Raw genomic sequence first — 9,848 nt, 5'->3', positions numbered from 1 at the left:
AAGGTTTTGACTGACAGAATAATAGGCACTGGTAGAACACTGGTACAACAACGGTGACTTAGATTATTACCACTAGTAGGTGTATGGATAATAGTAAACTAATTCCTACGTCCTTTAGTCAGAATGGGCATTCCCTTTACTTAAGAGAAAGCCCTTCTGATCCCTATAACACTAATGCGGTCATAACAGGATGTAGCCTCCACACTTCGTAGCCCTTGCAGTAGTAGCACAGGGCTACAGGATGTGGCCTTCGTGTTCACAACGCTTGTGTTAGAGTTCGCATCGCACCCGCGGGACGTGACCTTCGGTAGAGCTGCCTTATACAGCTGCTACAGGATGTGGCTTAGCATATCATGACACTATATCAAGAGAAATAGCGCGAAATGCAGATACCAAAAATACATGTGAAACGCGTAACAGGTCTGTAACAAAACGTATATGAAACGCGTAGCAGGATAGCACAAACCGTATTTTTGAGTTCAACACTTCTTTATAACTCGCAAGCTCTATCAATAGCTATATAAGCTTGGGATTAGTACTAATGGAATAGCAAAAGCAGGGTCAGGAATACCGAAAGAGCTGGCCTATCTCCGAGATACAATGACGAAGCAAAATAACTATAGAGAGTAGTTTAATTGCGTGATTGGCAGCATCAATTGTATCGCATTTTGTGATATAGCTTCCAAGGCATTTATGATCACTGTTCATAATCCTACTATAGAGGAATATACCTATTTCGAGAGAACTAAGCGTCCTGAGGCCTCTTTAAAGTTCGCTATAGATGCAGAAACTGCAAATCTTGCAAACTCTACCAATACAGCAAACTTTACGCCTTCTGCGCCTTCTGCGCCATCTGCTCCTCCTACGCCTCCTGCGCTCTCTGCGAATTCTGCTCCTTCTGCTCCTCCTACGCCTTCTGCAGATTCTACGAATTCTGCGCCATCTGCTTCTTCTACGCCATCTGCTTCTCCTGCGCCATCTGCTTCTCCTACGCCATCTGCTCCGCCTGCGCCATCTGCTCCGCCTGCGCCTTCTGCTCTGCCTACGCCTTCTGCTCCTCAATATGTACAAAAGCTATATGCTCTTGAGCATTATAATAAAGAGATGGGTGGCTCAGATAACCACGCTAAGCTGAATTCGTATAATTCAGTAAGTCGACATTATCATCAACGTAACTGGCTACCCTTGTTCTATCTGCTTATTGACGTAGCAGTTACAAACGCTTATATCCTCTATAAGCTAGGCCAAAAACGCAGAAAGCTCTCCCATACCCAGTTTCAAGAAGAAATAGCGCAAACTCTACTACGAGGACCTGGAGCTATTCTACGGCGGCGGCGACAAAAACCACGCCCTTCTCAAGCTATTCATACTAGGCCAGTACCAAAAGATAGCTATAAGGGTCATTCGTAGGTTAAAGGAGATGGCTATCGCCGCTACAAGATATGTAATCCGATCTGCAGTCGAAAAGAAGGCAGACCGCGCAAAGCACTTCAGCAACTGCCTACTAATGCTGCAAATAACGCACAAAGAGGCAGCAGAGCGGGTATCCATAAGACCAAATGGTCTTGTAGCAAGTGTAACACCCCAATTTGTTACAATTCGAGGTGCTGGGCGCGTCATTTGCCCTCTGAATAAATTGAGTATAGCACATTGAGCAAGTTGTTTTTTTGTTGGTGTTGCTACTTCCTAATTAGGCTTAGTGTATATTTAATTAAGGTTGTCTTGGTATCCGTGTATTGACTAATAAAAAAACAGGTCTATTTAACATCAGAATAGTGAATAGACAGCTACCTAGCAAGGGAAAAGCCTAATAAGAAAAACCCTAGACTTACCAGACTAGGTAAGCACGGCTATCACAGGGGGGTCAGAGATTACCTTGCGAGGCGCCTCCGCCCCGCCTACGTTTCGCCTGCGTACCTGTTGCCCCCTCCTGTGTAGTCATCCTTTTAATCATACACTGAATATCTTAAAGGGTCTTAACCTCTGCCGTTACCACTCCTCTGCTGTATTAAACACTTTGTACCCTTCTAGCTCCTCCTCTGCTATCTCTTTTGCGATGCGAAATTGCTCTAGGATCCCTATGCGGATAAACTAGCGAGCCGTGTGCTTTGTGCATGCGGGTTAGGAGAGGATCTCGCTTATACGCTCTGTTCTGCAGGCAGCTAGCATGCCTACTCTGTTATATCTTGGGCAATGTAGCAGGATATAGCGAACTATTTGCGTGTGCCAGCCGCAGGCGCAGGCAGGGTTAGTATTTGGTACTTAGATAGCTGCTAACTATGCGTTCAGGCCTATGACCTCTGACCGCATTAAGAACAGTGCTGTTGCCTCTGCCTTCATTAACCCTGCGTATAGCGTGTGAGTGTCCTGCTCCCAGGGAGTAGACTAGATTATTGCTTATAGCCAGCCTCTCCTTCTCTATAACGTGGCTGCCCACCTCTTCTTCCACTTGAGATTACCCTATTTAATAAGTAGGTTCCTTTTATTAGGTAGTCTCTTTGGCCTAGGTGGTTAAGAGTCCTGGCCTATTGCGTATGCGGTTCGCCTTCGGCGCTATCACTCCGCTGTCCACTCGCGCATTTCTTGGATTCTCTATTGCGCTTTAATAGCGGCATTCTCTCTGCTGGTCCTTAGCCTGTGGCATAGCCGTGATGAGCGTGCGTTCTGTATGCGGTTCTATATAGCATCCGCTGTTCTAGCAATCTCCTTTTTTATTTAATAGTCTTTTGTTTTGATTATATAATGTTGCTTTATGCCTACAATATAGATGTTAATTAGCAAGATTTAGGTTTCTCTTTCTAGCGTTGCTCTAAGCGTTTACTTATATCCTCTTGTGATATAATAGAGGCAGCTATTCTGGGCCTTTTTAAGTGATTTAGTTGTGGCTTTTACTAACGCTTCCCTTACACCTTATATGCTTAAACCTTACTCCTGTACACTATATAGCAGAGTAGGCCTGACTATTATAGTATATAGTAGCTATGAATTACGTATTAATAATCCCTAAGTAAAGATAGCTAGTCTTACTAGAGCCTTAGAGGCTGTAATACCTTTACAAGTTATATACGTTATATATTTGTTTTAGATAAGCCTAGAGTCTAGCTATACCCTTAGTACCCTAATTGCCTTGTCCTTAACTATTACTTAATAGTCATTTATTTAGATAATTAATATAAGGTCTTTATATACATGACACCTACTTTATATAAAGTGTATTAACTAGTACTTATTAGAGACAAACTTAGCGTTATATACTTCTGCTTAGCATTAGTATTATAAATAAGCTGCGGTTAGCCTGCGATAGTTTTGTTGTGCGCTTTTACTCTATACTACTAGGTAGGTGTCATCTATAAAGCTAAATCCTAACATTTCTTTTTCTAGGTCTTAGAACTTTCTTAGCAGACTAGATATAAAAAATAGGAATAAGATTAGTAAGAAAGGGGAGCCTTATAGGATGCCTGTATTAGTCTTAATCTAGTCACTTTTATACCCTATATATATAATATGCGTGCGCCTTACATGTAAAAAGGATGTAATAGCTTAGATAAGCTAATCTAGGAGGCCCTTCTGCTTAAGAATATCTAGTAGCTTATTATAAGAGATGTTATTAAAGGCCTCTGAGAGGTTTAGGCTTAGCATTAAGACTACACTCCCTAGTTATATCTATTATATAGTTTAAATGCATAAGGTTAGCAGGCCTATTACAGAAGCTATAGATCTGTCTCTTCTTGCCTCTATCTAAGTCTAGGGGAGCAAAGAGTATTATTCCGCTATATTACTTAGGTGAGTTGTAAGGACCTTCTTAATAATCTTCGCTAGCATATTCTCTAGGGCAATTAGCCTATAGCTGCCAGGCAGCGAGTAGTCCTTCTTGCCCTCTTTACGCAGGACTATTATAGTTAATTCCTTATACTGTGTTAGAAGCGTATCGCTTGCAAAGGCTATGCGAATATTATACGCTAGTCTAGCTACAATTTCTAGGGCGATTCCCTTAAGGACCTCGTTTAAGATGCTATTTAGCCCTACAGCCTTCCCGCTTAGCAGCTTATTAATCACTACTAATACTTCCTCTGCTAAAACGAAGCTATTAAGCACTAATGCCTAGTTCGCTTAAGTCACGTATATAGGCTGCAAGGGGTTCGCAGGGCTGACCTAGGGTGCCAGAAAGAATTTCTCTGTCAGGATTTAGGCCCTTTTGTTGTCTGATATAGTTAGCTTGCCTCTCTTATATTCCGCCGCAGGGCAGGGATATAAGGGTCAGTATACAGCTTTCTTACTACCTGCCTACTCTACTAAGAGAGCCTTTAAAGCCCGTCGTTCCTTTATTATTTCTTAGCATTAGTTAGGGGTCATTAATTAGGCGTCTCTAGTTCACTCTTAATACCCGTTGCATCTTCTTCTTTAGCTCCTTAGAAGATTATCTAAAGCTGTAGAGGTTTCTTTATTTGTAAGTAACAGTATACCTACGTCTTATATGCTTTACATGTGCTAGCAGCACGCTAGCTTTAAGGGACCAACTTAGGCGTGCCCTTAGGCTCAGTCTAGCTCTAGGGCAGTATTATAATAGTAAGGTCTCTAGGGCTTCTTAGATGCTTTGTAGTAGGCTCTCTGTTTAGTCTTATTAAGTTTGGTATAGTGCTTCTATAAGGCCTTCCTTGTCTAGCTTTGTAAGTACGAATCACGTACGTTTTGCTAGCGATTCTTGTAGCGCTTAAATGTCTAGATCTATCCTAATAAGGATGTAGTCTTGTGGCAGGGCCTAGCGCTCTTCTAGGCTGCAGAAGGTTACTTGATCACTTAGCGCTTATAACGTGAATGTAAGGTTAATTACTAAGCTGCAGATGCCCCTCCTCTAGGTTGCCTCCTTCTTTAGGGTTAGCAGTCTAAGGTTGCGGCGGTTAGCTTTGTTAAGCAGGTAATTCGCACTCTATTCGCATGTAGTACTAATGCCTCCTTAAGCAAGGTGGTAGGTATTAAAGTCTCCTAGTAACAGGACCTCTCCCTTAGCCTTACTAAGGGCGTAAGCTATATATCTCTATTTATATATATATAGTTCGCCTGCTCTTAGATTATATATGTTCAAAATTATTAGCTTGCCGTTTTAGGTAGTTAGGGCCAGACTTACTATATTTAGGCTATACTACTTTTGCCTCTAGTTTATTATACCTACATCTCGCCTTATTATAAAGCACACCCTAGTTTCAGGGCAGGCTTTATAGGCTAGTTTATAAGGCTTAAGACAATAGGTAGACTAAGTATATTTATTAAAAATTAGCTCTTAAATTATTAGGACTTAAGGCTATATAAAGCTATTAAAGAGGGCGCAGTTTCCTTATAAGTTGCTGTTACTATAGTTGTATTAGATAATTAAGAGCCTATAGCTTATCTAGGCCTAGATCAGTGTTACTTATCCCTGTGATTTTTATGCTTCTTACTTGTAATGCAGATGCGCTATTCTAATTAATAGTAAGCCTCTGCTAAGAGGAGCTTCTTGCTGCCTGCTTAATATAAATAGGTCGTCTAGCACGGCGTTAGTTATTATCTATGTCAAAGGACTGGGCTCTTATTCTTTTGCGAGAGATTAGCATCTACTTGTCACTCTGTGCTTGTTAGCCCAGGGCTAGCTGTTTCGTTTCTGCACTTATGCCGCATGCTATAGTTATACGCATGCTATACGCCTGCACATACAGTGCGATTCGTCTGCGCTGGATACCTTCATGGTATAATTAGTAGGCCAGGCATGCCCGGCTCTGTCATGCCCTGTGCTGCTTGCCGCAGTTGGCACATAAGACTCTCTTAGTCATACACTCTGACGTAGCATGTTAACCCGCGCATTACGCGCAGCACGCCTGCTTCCCGCATGCGTATTAGGTGTGACCCCACTGCTGGCACTTAAAGCATCGTGTGATCTAAAGGGACTTTTCAAACAGCCGCGTTTCAAATAGCTGGGCGTCCACAATTAGCCCTCTGCAGAGTGTTGTGCGTTGCATCTCTTTTGTCAGGAATCCCACTATCAGAGATCCCCTTGTCTTAATACGCTCTTCGCGTGCGTCTTGCAAGCATTGCACAAGCGTTCTGTAAGAGTAGAGCCATCTAATTCTTGTGATCTAGAGCCCTAGGGTGATAGATTCAGAGGCTTTACAGGTAGCCTACACTAAAAGCGTATTATCCGCCTCCTTTTCTGCTACTACTAGCACTGATAAAGGTACCCCTAGTATCTTGACTTAGTAATCTCTCCTGAAGATCTTGAAGTCCTTAGTAAAGGAGAAAGCCTATGCCCTGTCCCTTATAGCTTTTGTTAGTAAGGATATATTAATATTACTGCTATGTAGCACCTGAACTGCTGCTGCTCCTGATATTGTTTTCTTGACTTCTTTGAGTATTTCCTTATTTAGTAACCCTTTTGTTTAAGGTGCTTAGACCCTGACTATGTAATTAATAAGGGGGGTCGCAGGCAAATCGTCTGTTAGCTACATCTCTATCGCGGCAATACTTGCTTAGGTCGCGCCTTAGGATTAGGGGTTAGGTGTGGCCTTAAGGGAGGTCTTTAGTAGCGCTTCAATATAGTCGAGCCTTGCCTTGACCCCTTCCTGTGCGTTTCCTGTGCGCGTTCCCTGTGGTACGCGTTCGATAACCATGTTAAGCTGCTCCACCAGCTCTCTTCCACTTATTACCACTCCGCCGTTGTTTTCCTCTTCTTTTTTGAGACCCTTAGTAATATCTATCAAGTCTTTCTTTATTTGTTGCCAATTAGCGTAGCTTTTCCTTTCCTAGTGTTCTTCTCCTTCTCTGTTCGTCTGTCCCCCCAGGGAGCATGCTCGACTTCGCTGCCGTCTCCCCGGAAAGCCATAGCTTCTCTCTGACTCTATGAGCCTTGGTCTTATTGTTACTTGCTTGTTCGCTTCAGAAGATTTACTTTGTACTCGCTTAAGCTTCTTATAGGAATATATACTTATAATGTCAGATATTTATTATACGTATTCTTTGTTTGCTTTATTATAATAATAATAATAAAGACTTTTAGACTTATTATAAATGTTATTATAAATTAATTTACTCGCAAAAATTGCCTTATAATGCTTTAAGCATAACGCTAATATCCAGAATGCTTGAGACAATATCAAACGCCTTCAAAAAGAGGCTCAAGAACTGAAAGCAGCCCTTAAAAGGGTCCAGGCGCTGTGCAATAATTCAAATAATGTGAAACTCTAAGAATCCCAGAGCTTGCGTGAGGGAGTCAAGGACTGCCAGAAACAGCTCGCCCAGCTAGAGACAAAGCTCGAGTCTCGAACAAGAGATAAATTGATGAGTCGTTATGGAATGCGCGTCTTAAGATGGCCTCTTAAGAGCAACGAGGTGGATGAAATCATGAAGAAACTCGGAAACTGCAAGAATAATATATCTTTTAGTCTTCAAGTCGACTACAGTACTGTAGTCAAACTCTCGCTGTACGACATCTTATGTTCGACCGGCTGGAAGAGACATTGCTGAGTAAGGACAATCTTGCACAGTCTCGAGAGGCTTTTGACTCAATCCAACATGCCGTTGTGAGTAGCTATTCGTCGTCGACTGAACAGTTTCGCCAGCGATTCGTATATCTGGCAACTATGAAAAGTGTCGCTTCCGCTATGTTGCGTCAAGATCACCAGACGCAAGGCCTTAAGCTAGACAGAGAATTCATCAAAGGCCCATGGTTCGATCTCGGTCCCCATGCAGTTGGCAACCTCGAGCTCAATCGCGTGTATGTCCTCATCGAATATTTGACGTACGAAGGTACATGGAATTCTCGCGAGGACGAACTGCTCGAACGTGTCAATGCAATAGCATCCTTACGCAACGAGAGCGTCTCCGAGTCCATCTTTCCCATTCTTCGATGTCACGGCTACTACCACGAGCCTGCACGAACTCGTTTCGGCATCGTATACCAGCTGCCTACTGAAGCCCAGAACACTGTTCCCATTAACTTATTGACGGCATTAAAGATGACAAAGTCAAGGACTCTGCAACCTTCGCTCACGCAAAGCTTCAAAATAGCATCCGCGCTGGTCTCACACGTCCTAAGCTTTCACCGGGGCGGCTGGTTGCATAGAAGTATATCCGCATTCAACATCATCTGCTTTCCGGACGCCTTTCCAAGCGTCGCAGCCTCTCTCACAAAACCGTATTTCGTCGGGTTCAACCACAGCCGCGTCAATGATGATAATGAATATTCTTCACTGACCGAAATGGAGTATCAGCACCCCGTATACCAAAGCAACACCCGGGCCTACACAGATGATACGACAAATGCCATCGTGCGTTTCCGCCAGGAGTTCGATTACTTCAGCGTCGGCATGGTGCTTATTGAAATTGCTCTCTGGAGGTCTTTGAAGTCGATGACGGAAAAGATCGAAGGATCGCCGGAGGAGATGTTGGTGGAGCTGCAAAAAAAAGTATGTATCGCTGGTAAAGATATATATGGGAGACGTGTATGGTGATGCAGTACAATATTGTCTCACGGCCTATGAGGATGGACATCAATCGCTTGAGAATGTTAGGAATGGTTTCAACGAGAAGATGGTTCTGCCCATTTCGAAATGTTTTATCTAGCTGAGTACACAGCGTTCGGAAACAGCACAACCGTACCAACCGTACCAATGGTACCATGGTACGGAACAGGCAGTTCTGGCAGTTCCAACGGTACAATACGAGACCCTCTGTACCGTTGTAACCGTACCAGTACCGAAATAGGTAGTAGATATAGAGAGCTTGGTGGTGAGAATTGAGATAGAAGGAGGTGGGGAGTCCGCCAAGTTGAATAAATATTATTCAAAATTGCGTATTTTCTGCTTAATTTATTAGTATCTCCTTCTGAAGATGGATAATTCTACCATTTCTGCGCCCTCCTCACCTCCAACTGATATCCTTGACGTCGATAGCATCTCTATAGATGAGATGGAGCCCTCTGAAGCCTCTACCTCTGCTAGCACCTCCCTGGCGCTCCACCGTGGCCGTCATTCAACGGAATGTCTTCGGACAGGTCCATTCAGAAAGGTCCATTCGGCAAGGTCCATTCGGCATTTGAATTAATTGGTTGGAAAATTATTAGCTTGCCAAGGCTGCAGCAAGTTTTGCCAAGACTTAACACATCAAGAAAATCAAGTAAAGAAGTTATCAGACACAGTGGATTTGACAAAACGAAGGACGAACAAAGCAAGATTTCTGTGTGTACGTGCGTGTTGATACTATCTATGTCCTGCGCAGGTCTCAAAGACGTCTAATTCAATTGGTCTTGGCATTGCTCAGCCCTGCCATGGCCATGATGCAGCGTGCTAACAAATATTCTCAAGTAAGTAAGATGTTGCCAAGACTCAAACGCCGAATGGACCTTTGCCGAATGGACCTTTCTGAATGGACCTGTCCGAAGACATTCCGGTCATTCAAGGCCATCTCCAAGTCTCTACTCCTGTAGGCTGTACCTGGCACAAACACCGACAATAATACCACCATTGTAATCACCACATCCAACCGTAAAAGCAATCCAACAACTATCACTTAGTTCCCAGAATGAAGTCGTATGATACACAAGCAGCACCATCCGTAATCTCCGCCGCCCGTCCACCCAGCTCTCCGATACCCCGCGACACAGCTGAGCTCCCCAGCGTGATTCCTGGCCCGTACGGAGAAGTCGGCAAAGGCCCGCGACAGTGACCGTGACCTTAACCGGCCTGCCAGCACAGAATCAGATTCGACGTGGCGGCAGGAAAGCTACAAATAAGGACAAAGACAAAAGACATCACTAAGCATGGTTCTCACGCTCTTCTCTTTTCTTCGCCCACAGCTTCCGATACGATGTCTGGATACGCCTA

General features: G+C 43.5%; 2 protein-coding genes across 2 annotated transcripts; both read left to right on the top strand.

The window, feature by feature from the left end:
- Window positions 1-693: 693 nt before the first annotated feature.
- EPUS_04484 (uncharacterized protein) lies at window positions 694-1,410 on the top strand (the record flags this gene model as incomplete). The annotated part of the gene is made up of 1 exon (XM_007787870.1): window positions 694-1,410. The coding sequence occupies one exon, from the start codon at window positions 694-696 to the stop codon at window positions 1,408-1,410; it is 717 nt and encodes a 238-aa protein (XP_007786060.1).
- A 6,050-nt stretch (window positions 1,411-7,460) lies between these two features.
- EPUS_04483 (uncharacterized protein) lies at window positions 7,461-8,477 on the top strand (the record flags this gene model as incomplete). The annotated part of the gene is made up of 1 exon (XM_007787869.1): window positions 7,461-8,477. One exon carries the CDS (start codon window positions 7,461-7,463, stop codon window positions 8,475-8,477), a length of 1,017 nt encoding a protein of 338 aa, XP_007786059.1.
- Between the last annotated feature and the right edge of the window lie 1,371 nt (window positions 8,478-9,848).

Source organism: Endocarpon pusillum (assembly GCF_000464535.1).
Source record: "Endocarpon pusillum Z07020 unplaced genomic scaffold C700255, whole genome shotgun sequence".
Taxonomy (NCBI): Eukaryota; Fungi; Ascomycota; class Eurotiomycetes; order Verrucariales; family Verrucariaceae; genus Endocarpon; species Endocarpon pusillum.
This window is presented reverse-complemented; position numbering and strand designations above follow the sequence as displayed.